Source organism: Neolamprologus brichardi, chromosome 15, assembly GCF_056152115.1.
Source record: "Neolamprologus brichardi isolate AB-2024 chromosome 15, ASM5615211v1, whole genome shotgun sequence".
Taxonomy (NCBI): Eukaryota; Metazoa; Chordata; class Actinopteri; order Cichliformes; family Cichlidae; genus Neolamprologus; species Neolamprologus brichardi.
In genome coordinates this window covers 7,648,406-7,672,755 of record NC_142118.1, presented here as the reverse complement: position 1 = coordinate 7,672,755, position 24,350 = coordinate 7,648,406, and the positions used below count along the sequence as shown (strand labels likewise).

Sequence of the window (24,350 nt, the reverse complement as noted above, 5' to 3'; positions counted from 1 at the left end):
TCCAGACTGTGGTTCCTGGAGGGCAATAAGAACCCCACACAGTTAAACCTCACGTAGGAGGACATCAAAAATGTTTCCTTCTCTCTCTGGATTCAGCTAATAAAACTGTTAGCAGCTCTGCCAGTATTCTACTCATACAATCAGGGTTACGCCAACAAATGGATCATCAAACTCTTAAACACATGAACAGGCTGACTTGAGGAAATAACCTGGAATCACTTGTTCGAGTCTATTCACAGTCAATTGCAGCACAGACTTTGGCTGAGGTGAATCTCTGGGGAGAGATCAGGTCATTCTGGTTTCTGCGACTGAGTGAAAGTGTCTGCGTGTGTGTGTCTGTGTGTGCGTAGCTACTGAAATATCAAATTAAACTAAGCATATATAAGACAAGCGATAACTTGGAATTAAAATGCATGTAAAAAAAACAAAAACATATCCATGCACACATTAAACTCAATCATACACATATAATAAATATGTCCCTCTCGCTTTACTTATAGAGCTACATGTTGTACAAATTAAAACCAAACAAATAAAAAATGTAAAAAAAAAAATCAAACAGGAGAGCAGAAGCAGCAGCTGGGATAGTGCTGCTAGTACCAAGTGTTACAAAGAGATAATAATGATGTATTACTTTGTAACTCTCCACTGTTAGGATTGATGGTGATGACTAATGGCATCTAATGATGATGACAATGATGAAGAAGGCAGTGGATGATGGGTCATAAAAATGACTGATGAACCGTGCTCAAACTTGCGCCCGTTGAGAGCCGATACCACTCTCACTGGGCTTTATGATAAAGCATGTTGTTGTCTTTGCTGCAATTTGTAGCAACTAACACCAACAGCCATATTTCTAATGCAGCAATTAGCATTTCAGAGAATCCCCTGTCTGAAAAATAGCCTTAAAGCAGGCTGAACATCTTGCTTGGTTTTCATTTCTCTTCAACAGCACTTTGGAGCCGATCCAACAAAACAATAGCACTTCACTGAGCTGGCACAGGATTTATTTAGTCAGAAACCAATTTTGCAGATCAGCCCGTTACAATTCAGTCAATGGCCAAATGGATTCAGATGACGTTCTTCAGATGCTGCTAAATTAAGTGGCAAAAAGAAATGAAGAGCTTCATGCTAAATGTGATATCCAACATTGGAAAAAAAAGATTAACTAGCACAGCACTGAGGCACATATGACTCAGTATCAGTGTTAATATGATAAAGGCCTTACATAAAGGACTGTATAATTAGAAATGGACTATATTTGACATGTTAAGTAGGTAATATTAATTTCTTTCCCAGTATGAATTTATAAAACCACACAAGGCAGAGAACTGCACATCAGCACTGGAATTGTTGTTTAGATTGCTGAGGCTTCAAATCCAACACATGAAGGCACCTCAGCAGGAGCACTGACGACAGCTCTTCACAACCTAAACACGTAAGCATTTTGTTGCGTGTGCCGCAATGAATAAGTAAACAGTAAGAGAAATCTGACTCTCTACTTTCACCAAAACTGTGCGACCTCACTCCGAGAACTCTCTGTTTAACACAGCTGCAACAGGAAATGTCAAACTTTGCCTTGTGTGTCTACAAACAGCACCTATTCCCTGAATGTTTCAAAAAAAACAAAAAATAGCAAGTTCAGCTTTAAAGATGGTTCCCTTGACAATACCAAAGTTATTTGCATTTATTGTCGATATGAACCGAGTTACCACCATCCTAATTGCTGGCCGAGCACACAGCTGATGCACCAAAGGCACGTAATGCTAGAGAGTTTTCAACAGAGATGTCTGGACAGTTCGACAACTAAAACTTTCAGCAGCTCTAAATGAGTGGCAGCAGCCACCGGGGTCAGTCTGCACCGATGACTGCAACTCATGTGTGATGTGCCTCTTTACGATAGTGGACTCGACTCAGCTGGTTGCCTACTGGTTATTTTCCTATATAAAAGCATGGTTGCCAAGCACCTATGTCATTTTGCAAGTAAATCACTGTTCTGCAGCAAGTATGTCACTATTTGTGGAGGAATTTCTGAATTTCTATTTGAAATCAACGAGGCTTTGACTGGATTCTGAATGCAAGTTGTAAATGTAGATGGTCACAGATTTTTTGTGGATTTAGTTAGTTAGTTGAGTTAATCACCATATTATCACAAATATCATAAAAATTCTTATGGTTAAATTATTAACTTTTTATTTTATTTTCGAGGAAGTCCCAAAATCGCTTTACCAAGATAGAGCTGGCAGCCATACAGACCCACAACATGCAACAAATGCAACATAAAGTGAAACATAAAGTAAAATACACAATAAATGCCATGAAATCCATCCCTGCACATAAGTTTGTCTAAGTTTAGATATTTCTCTAAATATTCCTTGTCTGAGGTGCACAGTAAGAGAATGCAATCCACAGACCTGTCAAAACCAAAGCACACTGGAAAGCAACAGTTTAGAGAGGCGTAGGTGGCAACTACCAGAGCTGAGACATAAGCATGCATAGGCGAGCTGGAAATTGACCATATTTTTTTATATGCATGATGTGCAGTAGTGAAAAGGAAAATCTGCAGTTGTAATGACGCATAAAGATGCATGGTAAACTGAATCAAAGATCCCTAATCTGCAGGAGGATTCATGCAGGGGATCGGCAACAGATCAGTCGGGGGATCATCAAAGCCAGGATTCACTGTTTAGTGATGAACATACAATAAATGGCTCCAGAAAATTGAATGGAAATTCATCTTTTTCAACAGGCTTCATCACAAGCTTTTCAGTGAGAGCCACTTACTAGAGGGGCTGGATTTATTCTGCAGCCATACAAAGGTCTCATGATCCACCACTTTCACAATTCAAAGTGAAACATAAAATGTAACCATAGAGATTCAGGCTTCAGAGGAAGTCTTTGAAATTCAAGAGACAAACCCCACGTAACTTATATCTGCTACCCACTTATTAAATCTAGCTCTCACCCTGCTGACTAAATAGCAGGGTATCCTCACTGTGGGGCACAATGTGAGCTTTTACCTGTTCAATAAAATTATTGCCTTGCATCGTGACACCCACAAACATATTGCTTCCAAAGAGTTCGTTTTCTCATCAGACTGTGCATTTATTTACAAGCCGTGTTAGCCTCCTACCTTCCTCTGGTACAGTTCTTCCGGAGTGGTTGACCTCAGGCTGACCAGACGGTAGTTCTTAATAACTGTGCGAGGGCGTTTCCGTGGTGGAGCGAACCGTTCCATCTCTGTCACGTAATACAGGCCCTGCTTGATGTAGCCAAAGTAGCGGGCTTTGGCTGAGGACTCTTCGTCTGAATCAGATTCTCCACCATCATCTCCCTCCTCGTCCTCGCTGGCTCCCCCACTGAGGCTGCTCTCCAGGCGCCCACGCTTCTGGGCCAGCTTCACCTCACACTGATAAACAAACACAAGACAAATTGAAATGAGGGTGGAAGCGCAAGACTTTGAATGACACTGCCAATACGTGGCTTAAAAGTGATCATAAAGCCACAGTTGTCTTCTCACATAAAATACATCTGTTTCATTGGCCCAGATCATAAGATGAGGGCTGTGAAACAGAAGACGACGCATTTCCAACTGACTGAGCCTCAGATTTACAGTCTTTTGCCCAGAGTGACTTTCTGATGCTGCATATGGACACGTCGGTGCCAGCATTCAATGGCGGATGATAAAGCACCCGGCACAGTTTACATCTAGCTGTGTTTAAGTTGGTAAGAACACTTAATTTAATGCCCTCATGCTAGCTCAGCAGGCTGTCTGAACACAAAACAGCAGCAAGGTCAAGCTGCTCAATAGAAAAATCTAAATCCTAGCTGTCCAAAGTGATTTCTTTCACTTGTCTTAACCTGATCTGTAGGTCTGTGATTGCCTCAGTTGGGAGCCCATTTTAAAACTGCGCACTGTGGCAAATACTCCTCTGGATTTTCACTCATAAAAACGTGACACGTTTAGCACCTGTATAACAGCTGTGCGCAGCAATCATCATAAAATAGAAGCAGGGAAAATACTCCACATCTGTGGAGACATACGCACAACCGCATGTTCAGGGCATTATCAATGCACACGCTGCTGTAAGATACAACAAGAGATGCCCATCCCCCCTCCCCACACACTCCGCACTGAGACAGGGTGATGAAACCTTTCCTCAGAGTTAGCAGCTAAAGAAATTGCTCGCTTTTTATTGTGCTCTACGCAATCAGATTTTCAAAAAAAATAAAAAAGCACACGACTTAAAGCAAAGAGCGGGGTGATGTGATATCATGGTCTTTGTCTGAGGATGAAGATGCAGGAAATCATTTTTCATCCCTTTCCCACTACAGATACACAATTACACATTGTTTCACACAATGACACTAGAAAACTGGAAATACCTGCAGGGATATAAAGATGTCGTTTTTTAGCAGAAAAAAATCACACACAATCACCTCAGCTGTCAGAGGACCTGAGCACACACTTGTGTTAGTAGGTGCACCTTTTATTAAAAATGTGCAGCCACGCCCATTTTACACTTTTACTCTTTCATTTTAATGAAATAAGTGATGTCCTCATGACAAACATGTGGCCCATATAGTCTCTTTCATTGTTCCAGACCACTGCCTGTTCAGATAGGCTTCAGGCCTGTGCCACACTGAACTCAATAAGCAGTGTGGAAAACTGATAAAAGAGATGAAGAACTGTCCTCTATTCTCCCATGTGCCTTTTAAAGTCCTGAAGTCCAAAATCTATCATCTAACTACTGCAAAAGGATGCTTTCATGAGGCCTGCACCATTGAACTCTGTTTGCTTAACCACGTGAACACCTCTATCTTTACATGTTTTTCTTCCTTCTTTTTTTTTACCTCCAAGCTGAGGAAGCCCCCATCATGTGCAGCAGTGACTCGAGGTGAGGGCTCAAACCATTCACAGGATTTCCCCAGAAGGTTGCGCAATGTCCTGACAGAAGAGACGGTGACAGAGCCAGAGCAGCGGGCCAAAATCAGCACGTTGTCACTCCACCAGCTCACATCTAGCAGCGGATAGAACTGCTCCTTATCTGCGACAGCGAGACACAAGGGTAGTGTTAAAGATGTGACTGTCTACCAGAGGAAGCTGACCTCAACAGAACAGAAAAGATGGTTCCCCTACTTGTAATAAAAGTTTGCCTGAGCGTGCGTTGTACAGCTTTTGTCATCAGTGGCCCCACTTTCTGGGATCACAGTGTTTCTGAATTACTTTCCTCCTCTAAGATGTATTTACACATGTGGACATGTGACATCACTTGTCATGCTTGAGATGAAGTATCACACAGATTATTGCTTACAGAAGCTGTCACAGCTGTCATCACTACTGGCCCAAAACTGTCAAAGCTGCACAAACAGAATACACACACACACACACACACACACACACACACACACAAGGGAAACTACACAAGCACAGAAACGCACCCATACACAGCCATGGGCAGCCTTTGCTATCCTTGGCACACACTCTATGGTTGTATGTTTAATAACTGTATAATTCAGTGAATAAGGCACGTCAAAGATCATTAAATTGTATCCAGGCTGGACTGCTATGTCAGCAGCCAACTAGGCTGTCTTTCGCCCTTCGGGCCAAACTACCTTTTATTTTCTTCCTTCTCTCCAGCGATGTCTTCCACTCTGGGTTGATCTCCTCAAATCCTGGCTGCGGGGAGGAACGAAGGAAGGAAGAAGGGAGGAAAAGAAGAAGAGAGAGCGATGGGAGAAGAAATTAATCTGCTAACCCTGTTTACACTTTTAACACACGCACAGACAGAAGCTGTGCCAGCAATGAAGCAGAACATGCTTACACGCCGCATAAATCCGCAAAGCATTCTGCAAATATAAGTTCTCCATTTGCCATGTCACTTTCTGTCTGACGGAAGCACACACACATTCACGCAATCTTTGCCACCACACACCTTGGCCAGAAAGAGATTACATTAATACAGAAAGCCAAGCATCTAATGTACAAAATATTCCCACGGCACACAAATGGAAGTGCACACAGGTTTACTGTACTTAAGCAAAATCATGGATGCTTTCAATCACAAGTAAGTCAGAGGCATACCTGCAGGTCCTGACTCCATGTTGCCCTCTGTTTAAGGGACGGGATGTCCCAGAGAGACAGACGGCCAGAGAAGTGGATGACAGCCAGCAGGGTGCTGTCAGGGCTCAGGCTCATGCGAAACACACCGTCCTGACCAATGACGACACACACATCATGTTAAAGAGAATATTCACCAGCTTCCACAACTTAAGCTTAATTCTCAATCAGGCACACAGAGGAGGGCAGCCCTACCTTTTCGTCTCCTTGTCTGGAAAAAAGTCTAAAACTGGGAATCCTGAAGAAACCTCTTTTCTGATTCTAACACAAACAGAATATGTAATGTGTTAATGTGTTGCATAAATATATCTATTTTTTTGCATAAACACGTGTGTGCATGTGTGACTCCTTGCCATGTTGACATCGTCCTCATAGCTGGTGACCTGCTTGTAGTGTGGTGAGCCAGAAAGAGCCCTCCAGGCTGTGATGCCACAGCAAGAGGCCTTGGATGCACTGTCATCGCCTGATTCACAGCCGCCTACAAGCAGCAATCTGAAAAACAGGAACACACACATTTGTGGATGCCACCTTCGCGACTGTGCCCCAAAAGTTCAAATTAAACTGCATATCAAGGATTTAAAGTTAAAATTGTCAGTGTGAAGCTATCCTCAGCCTGGGTTAAAGCCAAGGGATCAGTGAAAATTCGCACTATAAAAGCACCACTTAGCAAACCGGGGGATATCAGTTTTATTTATCGGATAAAAGTCCGACTGGAATCAGTGGGTCAGTAGTTAAGACAAGCAACACCACAGTGATAATGGCTCTCTCTTTGCAGTGAGAAGAGCCCGATACAATACTGATCAGGAACTCAGAGATAGGCGTGAATGGTGGACTGCTGTTCAGCTCAACACTGCCCCCTGGTGCACAGAAATAGACTGTTTTGCTGGAGCTGAGATCTCACAGATGAGTTTGCAAACTGGCAGATGAGAGATGAGATGAGATAGCCTTTATTTGTCAGTTGCAGGTCTTTTGCCCACAACCGAGATGACAGACCTTGCCGACCGTACATACAATACACAAACATCACATTGGGGAGACAGGTCAGGCTAGGTAGCGAGGAAAAAAAACGTCGAAATGTGTAACACAAAAGGATAATACAGGAATGCACAGATATCAACACACCATAGCACAATAAACACAGACAAGCAACATGGGAAAGTGTTCCAGTGTGTACATCTGATCTGGGACCACTGCAATCTTCGACTGCGCCTCCAGCTGACCCGATGTCCACATCAGAGGGGAGGTAAGCGTTTGAGGTGGCGTTGGATCCGGGGTAGGGAGGGTGATGCGTCAGTGAGTGCTTATCAGTATCAGTATATGTATGTGTGTGCGTGTCCATAGTTCAGCTGAGGACAGGACAGAGTGTTCAAAACCTCCAATATGATTTCCTTCTATACTCATGAAAAAGGATTCAGCCAGACTCTTGTCCCTCTGATGCACATTCTCTAATACTACTCACTCAAACGTGTGCCCGCATTACAAAATAAATTATGCACCATTTTCATAATTACACTCAGTTTTTGAAATATTTTCTCTTTTACCCAGTTTATCACCTTTTTCTCCTTCTTCCCTTCCTTATCTATCATATTCTCTCTGATGCTAACCCAGTTCCCGCATGGGAATTATTAAAGTTTTATCGCATCTATCAATTGGCAAAACACTAGACAGTAGCTGCCAAAATCCATTAAGCTGCCAAACTAAATCTGGTTTGTGCAGAATGAGTGCCATTGTGAGAACAGTAAGGTCACAGATATAAGCCAGACTTTTTAATTCTAGCAGTGTAAAAGGCCACATTTGCTCGGCTGCCACAGGAAATTCCTGCAGGTACTACATAAAAGTAATTGGTTAATTTATCCCTGAGCAACCCCTTGGACCTATTCCATAGAGCAGCAGTCTCCAACCTTTTTTGCGCCACGGACCGGTTTATGCCCGACAATATTTTCACGGACCGGCCTTTAAGGGGTCGTGGATAAATACAACAAAATAAAACTAGTACCGGTACCGAAAAAAAAGAAGAATTATTCATAACACACGTGAAAAGACCCAGGAAAACCGAGTTAACGATAAAAACAATAACAAAATAACGCTGAAAAACGCTAAAAACCCTGAAAACCATACATTTCACACCTGAGCCTCAACTCTCACGGCCCGGTACCAAACGACTCACGGACCGGCACCGGTCCGAGGCCCGGGGGTTGGGGACCGCTGCCAGAGTAACATATTCTGCCTGTGCAAAATATACATATATAAGTGTGTGTTTCTGTACAAGAATGTTTTATTTATTGGACTTCCCAAGTGATAATCTATTTTATACATTCTATCGTATATCTTTCTCCAAAGCAACCTTTAGTAAAATAAAGGTTTGTTTAATGCAGTAAACACATCCAGCTCACTGATCAATATAATACATATTTAGGAGCATATTGACGACGGCCCAAGATATCAAATGATGAAAGGCTTTGAAATCATTCTGCATCGCATGGTCGGCAGTGGGTTTCAACATAAAAATTGATTCAAGGGATTTATGAGGATGTCTGTAGATGTCTGAATATAAAGCTATGAAAAACACTCTTGATGAAACGCGGCTCTAATAGAAGTGGGCTTGAATGGCAGAGGCCACAAGAAGAATAAAATGTCTAAGGGTGTCAAGTCGAGGCTATGGGCAATAATTAGGGTGCCAATGATAAATTAAAAGCTCAAAGCTTTTCTTTTTTCTTTATCAAAATACTTATTATTTCAACTTTATTCAACAGGATATCTGGGCTGCCGGGGTGTTGGCAACATTTAACATACCGGTGGCCAGGGTGGTAAATAGCTGAGGTGATCCCGTGGGAGTAATGGGAGGAAAAACTGAAGCTGTGGTTCTCCTGAAAGTTCTGATTGGTTCCCATGCTGAAACAGAGAGGGTGACACAGAGCGACAGAGATGATATTAAAATAGCAAGTTGCCTATAATTGAACTCTGGCACATAAACAATCAAAACACAAGTGTTCATGTGGAAAGTGTTAATGATGCGACAAAGCTGTTTTGGGGAAGATGACAGAGCAATTTCTCTCCCAGCTGCAATTAAAATGAGACATGGCAAAATAAATAATCAAATTTAAGTGGGCAATCTAAATTAGATTGGTGCTAGAGGGGATGACGTGTAATTTGTGTTTGGATATCTCGCTGGGGAAATGTTTCCTCTCAGTGTACATTGTATGGAGAGAAAGAGACGATGAAAGGTTGGAAGGGAAAGAAAGGGAGAACGAGGGAAATAGCCGAGGGATGTGCACAATTCCTAGACTTTGGCTTCCTCTACATATGCACGTCTTCATACCACAGTAAAGCATGCTTGTGAAGACATGTATGCACAAAAGCACAACTTGCATAAACCTAAACCTAACATAAACCCATGTCTGCATCTGAAAATTTGATGATTTCACTATTTAATAAGGGACTTGGTTTTTAATGTTGTCCCCATAAGGAAGACACGTCCCTATATTGTGATGATGAAAACAAATAAGGTCCCCACAACATCAGTAATACTTGAACCAATCACACACACACGCAGAAAAGAAGTGCTGGCACAGTGTAAGAGGGTGAGAGAGGTGACTTATTGTCAAACCTCAGCTATAATTCTGAAATTCTAATTTAAACTGTTTGAGCGACAATATTGGAATGCAGTCATATGAAGAGGAAGAGTGAGTATAAGCTTAAAAACACTTTCAGAGGAAATCTGGTGCAAATGTCTCCCACATCTTAATTACCTCCCCTCTCCCTCTTTCTCGCCTTCTCTAGCTCTCTCTCTCTCTCACACACACACACAGACTAACAGTTTGGATGTTTCAAAAGCATCCAACACCATTTATCTGCCTCTAATAGAAAAATAAATCAGCTTTTCCCTCGTCTTATTAGCAAACGCCGCTATGCACGCTCAAAGCCGTCTTATCAAGATTCAACACACATTAAAACTTTCACCCTATGTCTCGGAGAGCCAGCACAATAACAAACAAGATTGGGGGGGGGGGGGGGGGCCTGAAATAATGCAACAGTGATAATGTTAAAAGGAAGGCATGCACAGCTATTAGGAAAACACATAGCTATTAGAATGTCATTAATCAAGTATTCAAAATGCCCATTTGCATGAGGAGTGGCAAGAAAAGGGAAATGGTATTAAAATGTTCAAGTATAGTAAGGATACAGGATATTAAGATATTAAGACACACCACAAAAAGCTTTAAAAAAAGTGAAATAATAAGAATGAATAAATGCGGTGCAGCACGGTGGCACGGTGGTTAGCACTGTTGCCGCACAGCAAGAAGGTCCTGAGTTCAATTCCACCATCAGGCCGGGGTCTTTCTGTGTGGAGTTTGCATGTTCTCCCCGTGTTTGCGTGGGTTCCCTCCGGGTACTCCGGCTTCCTCCCACCGTCCAAAGACATGCAGCTTGTGGGGATAGGTTAATTGGATAATCCAAATTGTCACTAGGTGTGAATGTGCGAATGAATGTGAGTGTGAATGGTTGTCTGTCCCTGTGTGTTAGCCCTGCGACAGACTGGCGACCTGTCCAGGGTGTACCCTGCCTCTCGCTCTATGACAGCTGGGATAGGCTCCAGCGCCCCCCGCGACCCTGAAAAGGATAAGCGAATGGATGGATGGATGAATAAATGCTAGAATGCATGCATTTAGATCACATAGTAACAAAGCAGAAAAGGTCTCCTTGTCTAAGAGAGTTGTTAGCTTGAAAAAATGCAATGGAATTAGATAGCAATAAACAATAAGCAGGCACTTGAAACTGGAAATGCACCAACATCTCTAATTGGGAGGTGTTAATGATAACTGACAATTATCTGTTTGCTGTGAATGATCTTGATCACGTCAATTTGCAATTATCGTTCAGTGCACTGTGTGGTTCTAAAGTGTAAAGCTGTGGCAGCGCAGTGAAGAAAAGGCTCATTTATGCAGGTTTATTGTGTTGTGAGTGTTCAACAACAGACTCTCTAACTGACATATTGCACATATGGTTAATAAGCATCATCGTCACTCTGAAACGGTGACCTGGCCTAATGCTAAATTGCAGTGACACAAACACACAGAGAGGTTGGGAGCAAAAATGTAGAGGAAGAAATTGCCACTTAAGCCCTTAGTCCACCACATACTCCATATTACACATTCAGTAATATTCCCTTTTTTTTGTAACAAAATACAGTTATTGTCATGACTTACTGCTCAGTGACACATAGGAATGAAACACAGACAGTGAGAGGAATTAAAGTCAGACAAAGAGAAGAGTACATAAAAAGTGGTAATTGAAATTTAAGTGGTGAGAGCAGGTGAAGTGTAATGTGAAGAGTAAGTAATGAAAGGCCTAATGGGTCAAAGGTGTTGTGCAAGTCATAAAATCAAAGTGTAACCCAGCCTAATGGAAAAAGGAAGCGTTTGAAAATACAGTTCATGCGTTTAAATCAAAGTATAACACTGCAGCCCAGAAAACATGCATAAAGACAAACATGAAACACATTATCAAATTACATTGTTGTGCACCATAGAGGTCCATAACCATTTTCCAGAAGTCATAATGTGTGTATGTACAGTAGAAGTATAGCATGGCGCAAAAAGATTTTTTAAACCTTAAAGGTCACTCTTTCGAGGATGCCAATGTTCACATTTTGGACAGAGATGACAGATGGTTTGAAAGAGGAGTGAAAGAAGCCATCTATGTCCACTGTGAGCAACCATCTTTGAACAGAGGCGGTGGTTTACAATGCCAACTATCTGCCATCTATAATCCAGTTTTGAGTTCCCTCCCCAGACGTCTTAACGCCCACTCACATCCTGGGCCATCTGACCTCAGGAATTCGCATGATAAGGTGGGGCCAGGTTTCACAAAGAGCTCACCCGAAACCCTGGCTGATTGGGACCCACACCAGTTTCACACCTTGGCTCAGGCGATTAGAGGATCATCAGGGGGTCCTTTTGTCCCTCTGTGGGGGAAACTCCCACTAGGTTTATATCTGGGACTCTCCACCATTTGACCTTAGAACTGAAGAAGCTTCTCGGATGAGAGGTGAAACGTCTTCAAGCAACTTAAAGAAGTCCAGACGCTTTTCTTTGCAAGCTCCTTTGACTTTAAACCTTAAACTCTTTTCAAACACTTTTTACTGTGTGCGAGTGGTTGTTTGTGTGCCTTCTTTGACTAGTGAAGGCTCTCTCTGCATTCTTTAAATTGCACTTTTAAAGGAGTGAATTGTTTATTCTACTAAATAATTTAAGTGTGGCTAATAAGAAGCACAGTCATTCTTAGAAGTTTCAATCCAGCATTTCTGTGTCTCACCTGACTAGATAGCTTTTGAGGTTGCCACCATATGTGATCACGAGGAGCTCGGCTGACCACTGAGCACTAGCTGTATACTCCAGGAAGATCAGGCCTGCCACTGCACAACTGAAATCCCCGGGGAAGCTCGCCACCTGGATTTAAAAAGCAAGAAAACAAAGAAGAATCACTGACATGGTATCAAAAGGCATCAAAATATGTAAAATTTGCTTAATTGTTAGTGTTGATTTTTGTGCCCTCACAAATTTTTTCTTTTTACTTGTATTTTTTTTTTTTTTTTTATACAAACAAGTAAAGTTACATCACACAAGCTGCATTTGCCAAAGGAAAAAAAACAGGCAAAATAATAAAAAAGAAAGTAATGAAACAGGGAATGAAAAACAATAGAAGCAGAAGACAGACAAAAGCTGAGTGTCGTGGGGGGAAAAGGGAAGAAACTGTCATTTTTTCATACACGCGTACACTTTCTGTCAAATTGACTTTTTTATCATCCCTTCCAGAAATAGCAGTAAGTTGCCACTGTGTGAACTTAACAGTGACAAACAAGGGGAGCAGTACAAAGTACAGAAGGGGGGGGGGGGGGGGGGGGGGTCTGATGCAAGTGTGCAAGCACAAAGCAGAGATGCACTAAAGGAATGAGGATCACAGGGTTTGAAAGATGAGTGCGTGGCTAGGGAGAAGACGGGCGTCTGCGCTTGCCATCTCTGACAGGGCGGATAGAAAAATTGAAAGGAACGATGGACAGAAACAGAAGAATGATAATATGCAGCACACAGAGGGCATTTAACTGAGGGAGGAATGGCACATGGACTTGAAAGTGCAGGGAGAGGTACCAAGAGAGACACATAGAAGGATGACAGAGGAGAGAAATACAGGAGGTTCTGGGGGAGACAGAGAGAAGCTACCATGAAAAATTAAAGAGGGAAGGTGATGAAGATGGGGGGGGGGAGAAATGGGACACAATGGAGAAGAAGAAACAGAGAGTGAATTAGAAAGCAGAAGTGACAGGCAAAGAGAGCACAAAGTGTGTCTGACAAGGAGACATTTTCTTCAAAAGTGACAGACAGCTCAAAGTGCCCAGCAAAATGTGTGCTGCACTGAAACAGCACAGCTCAGCCCATCTCTGGAGGTAAGATTACGGGCCTGAATCCTCCTGCAGCCAGAAGTAGCACCAAATCTCCTGTAGCGTTCTATCATTTTGTCAGAATAAGAAACTATTTTCCAAAACTCAAAACCGATGCTTTCCTCCATATATCATACCACAAATGCATTCAGTGATATAACATACTGTAGCCGAAGCGATCATCTGAGAAAATAGAAGAAACTATGGAGATGGAAATCATGGAATAACTCTGACTATGATACTTGCACGGTTGTGCTGATGGATCCTGAGCTAAGAGGGGGATCAAACTAAGAACAGGAAGGTGCTGGTTTTCACTTTGACTCACACACCCAGCTTGAAACATTGACTTTTTTTTTTCTCAGAAGGTCTGTTACCGGCGGAATGACGAAGAGTTCGCTGCCCATGAGGTCGAAAAGGCGCACGGTGCCGGTGCTGTCAGCGTAGGCCAGCAGAGTGCAGTCATAGCTCCACGCCACCCTTCGCCACTGGGGATTTGGGTCCTTCGGCACTGTAGCAGGTGATGAAACAGAACGTAAAACAGAAAGGAAGAAGGACAAGACGTTCAAGAAACCAAGGATTACAAATTAAGTCAGATGAGAAACTCTGCGAATAATCCCTTGTGATCCGACGTGTGCTAATGATGAATATGGATGAGAGGAGTCAGATAAGGCTAACGCGACACATCAACACAATGTGCGCAAGGTCTGATCCTGATCATCTTGGAAGGTTACTCAAACGTAAAATTCAGTAATTGTCTATCAAAGACATGCACACAGACTTTCACACAAACACACACACACACACGTATTGGGAGATGAGGATAAAGGTAGAGCCAGAGAGAAAGGTGGGGAGGAGAACGGAGACCATAAATTGAACTTTTATTGAAGTATAGACTACGCTTTAGCAATCTGCTGGCTCAGCTGTGCTGTGAGTGTAACCATATCGCTGTGATGAAGCACATCCGTGCCTGCTGGCATTTTCTCAAGGCTTCGCTGTCATCCTTCCCTCTGATAGAAGAGCCTGGGCAGTCTGACAGGCCTCTGATCCTGAGCCGGTTTTGAATACCTGATCGCCACATTAAACAGTATGAAGCGGTTGGGGGGTAAATGGGTGAAGACTTGTGCAAACATGAGCACAAACTCAGCAGAATAATCATTCAGGCATTAAACTAGATGCAACTTTTAGCGCAGTCTCAGATTTTTGCGGTTGGAGAACAGTGTGAAACATAATATGATACCACGGGTGCTGTGTCTAAGCAATAAATTTCTAAAAAGGAAGTTATGTTTTTGTTGATATCACATAACAGCGCTATTGGCGTTTTCCTGTGCTGAATTTCTTGGCTGCAGAGTGCTGCTGCAACCCCTGGTGGGCAATACTGCAAACTAATGGAGGCGTTGGATATTGTATGACTAGAATTTTAAATGAAGAACAAAGGGAAGAAGTGGGAGGCGAGACAGACAAAGGGAGAGAGAGAAAATGAGAGAAAGGGGGGACGCTGAGCGAAAAAGAGAGGGGGAAAACAATGAATCCGACACACTGAGAGACACAATAGCTCCCCAGATTTGAAGGCCTAAGTATCAGAGCGTACCTTAGGAAGGAAGTGCGCGATTTAACACACCTTTGAGACACTCAGCTTAGGAGCAGACAAGAACATGTAGCCGTTATGAAAACCATAAGTACCAAGTGCCTCCGCTACTCTTTTCTAGTTTTCTTTTACTCTTTTTGGCTCCATATTTCAATCTTTTTTTTCCCCCCTCTCACACTGCCTCTCTTGCCATCTTGTCTCCCATTATGAATTGTATACAGTATGTTGTTCTGCAGTTGAGAGGGCTCCATTTCCACATAGATGGCTTTTTTGGGGAGCTGGAAAATTGGATGCTACTGTCTATTTTTCTAGTGATGGCAGATGCTGAAGTTGAGGAGAATTGCACCCAATGACCCAACAGAAGCCTTCCATCTAAAGCCTTGCAGATGCATTTATCAGAACTCAACTCTTATGAATTATGCACACAGGTGAGAGACAACTCCGCTGTAACAGAAGCAGGCAATGAGGACGAGTTGAAGAGGGGGTTGGGGACTGGACTGGCAGAGTGATACACAGGTGTGGACGCATTGAAACGAACACACAAAAACGACTGCACAAGAAAAAGAAAAGGCGGTAAAGCACACACCACACACACTTATCCATTAAACGCAAATGCCATTAAAGGCAGGATCACAGTGAAATCCATTAGGACAAATCTCCGTGAAATGAAATGAAGTAAAAGAAAAATGGAGGGAAAAAAGCGATGACATGGATTGAAAAAGAGTAGGGAGGCTAAGTTTTACACAGGCCCAGGGGCTACTGTTATCCACACTTTGAACCATTAACGGCCCACAATGACAACTAGCCGGAACAGAACAAATATAGACACAATGCAGACTGAGAAGGTGCGGCAGAGATGACAAAAACAAAAATAAAACATGAAAAACTAATGAAAAAGAAAATATGGGCACGAAACTGGAATTCAAAATATGTTGTGATTTGTTTGCCATTTTTAAACACAGCTATAGGTCCAAAAAAATAAATAAATCACTGCCATTTTGTTAGGTATACATGTTGAACTGCTTGTTAACGTAAATATCTCATAACCCATAAATCACATGGTAGCAACTAGGGCTGTGCGATATGACCAAAATCTCATATCCCGATATAAGAATTCGTCCAGATAACGATATAAATCACAAAAATTTAACATTTTCTGTAAATTCTGTGAATCTCGGGCAGCTCGACTTGCGGGAAGTGTTTCCAGTTGCGCGTCGTGTACTTGGAGTCGAGTGTTTTAACCGATGCATGAAACGATACATTTTTAGACACAAGTTGTGACGGCCGCAGTTTTCTTTGCGAGTATTTATTACACGGTGTGCTGCGGGAAAAAGCCTGTTCTAACGTTTGAGTCTAAGGTTTATTTTTTAGCACCTGGCGGCTCTTTTTTACTTCTCATCCGTAAATAATCTGCTTTTTCACGTGATTCAGTTTATTTTGAAAAGTCTCAACAGGATCTTGAGCTTTATTGTGAAAGGTTTATGTGGAACATAAACAAGCGGACATGAGATGGTGTTACCTTCGTAGTTGCTAACGACAACGCATAAAACCAGGCTCTTGTCCGTCTGTACTGTGGTTATATTAAATATAAGAGAAAGAGAGAACTTTAAGAAATTAATATAGCCACTAAAGTGACCATCAGAACGATGAAAAAATATTGCCGTAAACAGTTTATTTTGCGACACCACGAAACAAACGATAGCGTAAAATGAAACGATAGACGTTTTTATATCGTCATCCGATATATATCGTTATATCGAACAGCCCTAGTAGCAACTGAATGCATTAAGGCACGTTAACATGGTCAAGAGACCTGCTGAAGTTTAAACCAAACATCAGAATGGGGAGGAAAGGCGATTTAAGTGACTCTGAATGTGGCTTAGTTGTTGGTGCCAGATTGGCTGGTCTTAGTATTTCATAAATTGCTTATCTACTTGAATTTTCCTGGATACATCCACATTGGGATGGTAGGGTCAGAAACTGACGTAAACAACGTGAAAGCATGGATCTATCTCACTTTATGTCAACAGTTCAGGCTGGTGGTGGCGATTCTTGGCACACTTTGGTCCCCCATCATTTAAATGCTGCAGCATATCCAAGCATTATTCCTGACCATCCCTTTATGACCACACTCTACTACTTCTCATGTCTGTTGTCACAAAGCTCAAATGCCCTCCACAGTCACCAGAGCTCATCCCAATAGAGCTCATTTGGGATGAACACAACAGGTATGTGCAGCCCACCAATCTGCAGCAACTGCGTGATTGCTATCATGTCAATATGGACCAAAGTCTCTGAGGAATGTTTCCAGCACCTTGTTGTTCTGAAGGAAAAGGGAGGTCCAACCAATTACCAGCAAGCTGTACCTAACAAAGTGAAAGAACAGTGTATACACTCATGACCAATGCCTTCTTGTTTGTAATGCCTAGAAATATCAGAAACATAAAGGACGGCAAAAGGAATCTGGCAGCGACACTTCTCATATTTGAATTGACGCCAGTATTGTCAATTTATTGTTCAGACACTTTTAGAAGCCATAGTAACCACCCCATTATATTGCCTGTTATTCTAACAGACCTGCCTGGATTTACCCCCTCCTGACAACTTCTGTCAGAAAGAGAACCTGGTTTAAGACGAGGGTGTTTGATTGGCTTGAGCTCAATTCTACTGCAGTTGCAACAGGCACTGAAAGGTTTGTGAACAGCATGAGCAGTGGGAACAGCAGTGGGTTCCCAGGGGAAACATGCCAGCATTGCAGCAAATGTAGACTAAATCCATCTTTTATGTATGAAATTGAACTGCAAGCAGATGGGCTACAGCAGCCAGAAAATAAAAAAAAAAAAAATCCACCCCACACCGGGTGCCACTCCTTTCAGCTACAGACAGAAAACTGAGGCTAAATGCAACAAAGAGCTGAGGCAGTTTTGAAGGCAAAAAGCGGGCACTAGCAAGGTGGACCTGTTGAAGTGGTCGCTGAGTGGACCTACAGGTCTTATATATGTAAGCATTTTATAAGCCAAGTTCGATTTCACAGTCTTAAAGTGCACTCTCTTCACAGGGAGACTATATAGTGCCCTGTCCAAAATAGGAGAAGTAGATCGTGAGTCCGGGCCAGGGATGGCTGAACTTTCAGAGTAAAATACTTAGATATAGCGCCTTAAAATGCAGTATTATTCAGTAGCTTATCAGATCAAAATTATTACACTTATGTAGGAAACGGTGTTGAGTAAGGTAATTATGAACCAAGTGGTCCATTAGTGCTGGGGGGTGGATTATATCTGGATTTGTTACACAACACCATAACCACTGTAGGCTTAAATAAACAACAACAACAAAAAATAAACAAACCATAAATATAAAACATCTAAATCTGTCCAACTGCATTTCAAGACACTTCAGCATTATATGTTTTAAACGTCTGAGCTCACAGAAAGTTGGGGCTTACCTATGTTCAGATACGGCAATAAAACTAACACAGCACACAATTTCATCGTCTAATTAAGACTAACTGCTTTTATCTGTCACAACAAGGCTGCGTTTAATGAGCGATCATGTAGACACCGAGGTGATTATCCCCGATGCTGTTCACGTGTCTTTCACACAGTCTCACACACACTCCAAGCTCAGAGCAGACGTTAAGAAGCACAACAAACATTGTGCATAACATAATGTTCAATTTATACACAGTGAATTTAGAACTACAGCTTAAGAGTCAACCTCACTCACAGAGTGGACTTTTGATAGCTGCAGATGGAAAGATGCCACACGAAGCAGCTCCGATTCCTTCGTTTCCCTGCTTTCATTCACACCAGATTCATAACAGCGGTTTACTCTGCAGTGATCCACAGACGCCAGTGAATCGACACAGTTCAACGTCATCACAGTACTCTAATTAATGCATCTATAAAATCTGACACTCTGCCCTGAAGGATTGTGTGGGATCATTTGTAGAAACGAGTCTCTAAATTAAGGACTGCTGATCCAAATACATAATTTCTTCTAATTATTCAGGGGATGTAAATCAGCTTTAATATCTACAGCGTTTACAGTTATTGCTTTTAACATCAATTTAATATTATGAGGTTTTGTATACACATGCTACGGTTCTAAATAAAACTAAAGCTACAGGTACCTTGGTGTTCATCTGAACAACAAACTGGACTGGACTCATAACTCAGAAGCCCTCTACAGGAAAGGGCAGAACAGGCTGTACCTGCTGCGGAGACTCAGGTCATTTGGAGTGCAGGGCCCACTCCTGAAGACCTTCTATGACTCTGTGGTGGCCTCAGCCATCTTCTATGGTTTGTTCTGTTTGGGCGGCAGCATCTCTGCTGGGGACAGGAAGAGACTGAACAGGCTGATCCGAAGGGCCAACTCTGTTCTGGGATGCCCTCTGGACCCAGTGGAGGTGGTGAGTGACAGGAGAATGGTGGCTAAGCTGTCATCCCTGTTGGACAACATCTCCCACCCCATGCAGGAGACTCTGACAGCACTGAGCAGTTCCTTCAGTGGGAGACTGCGGCACCCACGGTGTGGGACGGAGAGATTTCGCAGGTCTTTCCTCCCCACTGCTGTCAGATTCCACAATAAAGACTTTTGCAGCTGATCAAACACACAAACCCACACATGTGCAATAAGACTGCTATATGTGCAATTCTTGTGCAATTCTTCTTCTGGCGAAGTTGTATTTTTGTATTTTCCTACTCAGTTGTATATAGTATTTGTATTTCTATTTTATTCTATTGTATATATTATTCTATTCTATTTTATTATATTGCATATAGTATTTTATTTTATTCTATTGTATTTTATTGCATTCCAGTGTTTTCTAATTTCTGCTACATAACTTTGCACTTTTGCTGTAACAAAACAAATTTCCCACCTGTGGGACTAATAAAGGTCATCTTATCTTATCTTATCTTAGAAACAGCTATATTTACATTGTAAATACACAATGCTTATTATTTAGCCACACTGGTTGTATTCTACTAGTGTAATGCCTGCTGTCAGAGGCATACTGACATCAGAGGTGGATGCCACAGTAGCTATTTGGTGGATTCCTAATCCTAAAACAGTATAGCTAGGATATTTAATATGTCCAGTAACTTAATGTGAAACCAACAGTATGTTCAGGGTCATTGGGAGGCTGGAGCGTATCCCAGCTATCATGGGGTGGCAGACTGGACAGGTTGTCAGTCAGCTGCAAGGCTTGTGATGTGTGTACCATTTCTAATACACAATCAGAATCCTGAGTATTTGTGCAATAACAATTCTTGCAATTTTGCCTTTGTACAAGACTAGAGTGTATTTTAACTCAAACAAAGTGCAGACTTTCAGCTTTAACTGAAGGAGGATTATTAAAGTATTGCATTAACTGAATTATAGCCAGCAGTTTGATGTCCAGGTGAGGCCTGTTCCCTTGTTATGCTATGAAATATTAAGCAAATAAAAAGTCTGGAGTTGATTCAAGATTTTTTTATGCTTTGCTCAGATTCAGGCAAATGCGTTCACTTATTAAACTTGTATTTCATAGCTGTTCAACTCTCAACATGAGGTCCAATGGGATGTTGATGCAAATTAAGGACGCCATTATTAAGCTGAAAACACAAAATAAACCTACATTATTAAAAACTAGCACCAAAAGGGCTCATAAACCACAGAAGAACTAAAGCAGATGTTCACCAACTCTTTCCTTCTGGCATTTATTATGACCAAGAGATAAAAAATTTAAGAAAAGAAGAGATAGGAGAGTGCTGACGGTGCATAGTTTATCCACCAGAGACCTTAAAAATGTTTTCTATTTCTGAGTTAGTCACCTGCGCTCAGACTAACAGAACAATAAATACAAAATTAAACAACAATAAAGCAACTAAAGGTTGGATTTTTGAGTTCTAGACTTTAAGGCATTAACACAATAAAATTGCAATCTTTTCTACTCTAGAGTAGTTCACTACATGGTATATGAAAACACACACACAAACCAGATATCTCTTAAATAAGCATCTGACATATCACATAAAGGAGTACAAGGGCACACACACTGTACTGTACTGTAACCCCCGTCATCATTTATAAAACAAACGGATTGCTTAGTGAAGTGAGTTATGGCGATTTAGTCGTCATTTACCAGGAACAAGCATGTGACTGATAATACACAGGGACAAGGTCTTACCCTGGCACTTCCCAATGAGTGAGCCAAAGTCATCTCTCACAGACCTGAGGAGGAAACGTGCACACACAGAAAAAAAAAAGTAAGGAGAGGTGGCATTGCACAGTGAGACATTGATACACTTCTTATACGAACTGGTATAAGTTGGGTTATAACAGCCACTGACGGCCTGCCAACGAAAGTAGCTCAATAGATCAAGCAGACAAGTGGGGGTAGGCAGTGTTTCGACAGACTCTTAAAGGAGCTCAGGGGATAAGGCCTTGAGCTGACTTAACACCCACTCACACACCTCAATTCATGCCATGAAGCGCAGCTATAAAACGTTGTGATTAAACAACAACAGCGTGAAAAAAGGACAAAAGAGTAGCCCACGCTATCAAGCAGAGGCAAAAGTGAAGAGACCTGACTGCTCGTGATCATAAAAGGTCAACTACATTTAAATTTGAGCATACTGAGAAACAGAAACATTCAGCTTTTTCATAATTGCTCCATGTATGAAACCGCCTTCCAATTACACAAAGGGTCACGTGGAGCAAACGCTTTACAATGAGTGTACCATTAGTCTCCAGAGAGTAAGGCATCCTAATATATCTAGTTCACAGCTATAGATTTTCATTTTGAAATTTTGCTCATTTTAAAGACCTACATTATGTCAGTGAAGCACACTGCTGACTGAGTGCATTTTTTCTGCACACGGGGAAATTGGATTTATGTCAGGAAATAATTACAAGCACTGAAAAAGAACACACAGATATTCATGCGCGTGTATGTTTTGATCGCTTTCCTTATACACCCACAAATGAAAAGGGAAGCATTGGTGTTTTCATTGTTAGCTTGAACTTTTTCAGATTGGTGCTACGAAAGTACACTAAACTCATTCAAATATTTTCCTGTGATGGATTACACTCTTACTGACTGTACTGATGCTCGAAACACAGTTTTCATCTTTTAAATGCAAGCTGACATTGGACTTCTTTGTTAAAGCGAGATGTGATAAATCACCCCCTTAATTAAGACTATCACTCACACACACACAAACACGCACACACAGCCTCAAAGAGAGAGACAGAGTTCAGTAATTACCTAATTTCCACACACTGATCTTGAACCACTGCCAACAGTTTGCCATTGCTGTGGAGTAAAACAAGAGAATGGGTCAGGAATCACTGGAAAAAAAAAATCAAAGAGAACAGAAGAAAAGCAGAAGAGCAAAGAAAGAAAGACATAAATAGATGTTACTGTCTATAATATAAATCAAAATTAGATGAAGACTCTCAAGAGTGAAAAGATTATGTGTGGGATATTGTGTGTGTGTGTGTGTGTGTGTGTGTGTGTGTGTGTGTGGTGGGGGGGGGGGGGGGGGGGGGGGGGTTGAAATGATAAAGACGGGAATAAATGTCCAGGTTGGACTGCTGAAAGAGAGAAGGAACAGTAATAATCGGGAGCATTAAGCGTAGCAAAAAGAGTTTCAGAGGAAATAAAATGAGAGAGAAAAGGGGCAGACAGAAATCAGCCACATCAAACTAATGGACATCTGCAGCATCTTTGATCACGCTTCTCACTGTCTCGGATGGTGGAATCGATAGTCAATTAAAAACTGCCTTTCTACTTGGTTTGTCTGTTGTAACGAGTGCAATTAAATGATCGGCTGAGGGGATAGGCAAGGGGAGAGAGAGAAAGACTTAGTGTGTGTCAGCAACAAAGTAGCTCACATTCAGGTATTGATTACAGAGACGGAGCATGTCTGTAAGTGAGCGTGTGTGTTTTTGTTGCACCTTGCAAGCACCAGCTGCCAGTTGATCTGCTTGTTTGCCAGGCGGACAAGACCGAGAGGCAGGGACGAGCTGGAGGGGCTGAGAAACACAAGGTCAAATAAACGAGAAGAAGAAAACAAATTAAAACAGGTTAAACATTAATCAGTAGGTACATTAACAGAGTACTTTACCTAAAAGGTCTAGTGCATACAAATTATATTACAAGTGATTTTATACAGGTTTTATATAGGTTGTTGGATGTAACTACATTATGGTATTTTATTAAAATCAAGTCAACTCAAATCCAAGTCACTCATTTTAAAATGAGTGACTTGGATTTGCTGATTTTGATTTTCTTTCCAACAACTACAACTGTCAGGATATTCAGGATATTTTCTTCCCTACCAAAACAAAGGCAGGTGCAACAGATTTACTGTATATAATAAAACAAATGTCAGTTATGTGCATCCATTATGTTCATAACGTCAGACAATAACACCATATCAATGTCTTTCTCTTTTTCACTCAACTCCACAACTTTCCTGCTTTGATATGTTGCTCATACTGAGGCTGCTGGATTATGGTTGGCTTGGAGCTCTGGACAACTTTAACTTTACCTACTTTGCCTTTGTTAAAGTCTTTAAAATGTTCATATTCAGCTGGGTGAGAGTGATTTAAATGATATATTATGAACATTTTCATAATCGTCCTGGCCACAGTTTACTTTGTCTTCACTCACAGTGAGGAGCTTTCTTGATAATGCTACAGTTTTAAACTGGTCCTTTGAACAGACACAACAACGGTTCATCCCTTTAGTTAGGAGCCTTTTCTATGCTTGAATGACTCGAAGGTCAGCGTTAAGTGACTTAACAAATGCAAAAACATCGCTATGAAATCAAACAGGTACAATGACTGGAGAGAAAATTTTGTATTGTGGGTGGGTATTGGGGGGGTTCATTCATAATTTATATAGATTTTTTTTCCTGTCTGTACAGCCTTGTTTTTGAATACAGTAGTTAGCAACATTAGCCACAGAACATAAGTTTTCTACAATTCTTAAACACAAATATAAATATGTGTAAAAGTGTTTTCGACTGAACACGTTCCCCCATTCAACAAATGCAAATAGCACAGCATGTGGACAACAGCCTCATTCTATCAAACACAATTGCTAATACGTTCTCATCCACAGAAAGAGAAGGGGAACTGGGACATAAACATGGCTGGAGGAGTTCTTAAATATTTAATAAGGTTATTGATGTTGCCAGCAAACCACCCGCTGA

The 24,350-nt window shown here is 41.6% G+C and overlaps 1 protein-coding gene across 1 annotated transcript in view; it reads right to left on the bottom strand.

The window, feature by feature from the left end:
* nbas (NBAS subunit of NRZ tethering complex) overlaps window positions 1–24,350 on the bottom strand; it is a 184,251-nt gene that overhangs the window by 155,347 nt on the left and 4,554 nt on the right. The window contains exons 4-15 of the mRNA XM_087852710.1: window positions 23,089–23,166; window positions 22,397–22,444; window positions 21,317–21,360; window positions 13,934–14,067; window positions 12,437–12,570; window positions 8,915–9,013; window positions 6,475–6,613; window positions 6,317–6,382; window positions 6,086–6,214; window positions 5,617–5,680; window positions 4,855–5,048; window positions 3,134–3,409 (exon numbers count right to left, since the gene is read on the bottom strand). Coding sequence (XP_087708836.1) covers window positions 3,134–3,409; window positions 4,855–5,048; window positions 5,617–5,680; window positions 6,086–6,214; window positions 6,317–6,382; window positions 6,475–6,613; window positions 8,915–9,013; window positions 12,437–12,570; window positions 13,934–14,067; window positions 21,317–21,360; window positions 22,397–22,444; window positions 23,089–23,166 — 1,405 coding nt within the window. The remainder of the gene's footprint in view (window positions 1–3,133; window positions 3,410–4,854; window positions 5,049–5,616; window positions 5,681–6,085; window positions 6,215–6,316; window positions 6,383–6,474; window positions 6,614–8,914; window positions 9,014–12,436; window positions 12,571–13,933; window positions 14,068–21,316; window positions 21,361–22,396; window positions 22,445–23,088; window positions 23,167–24,350) is intronic.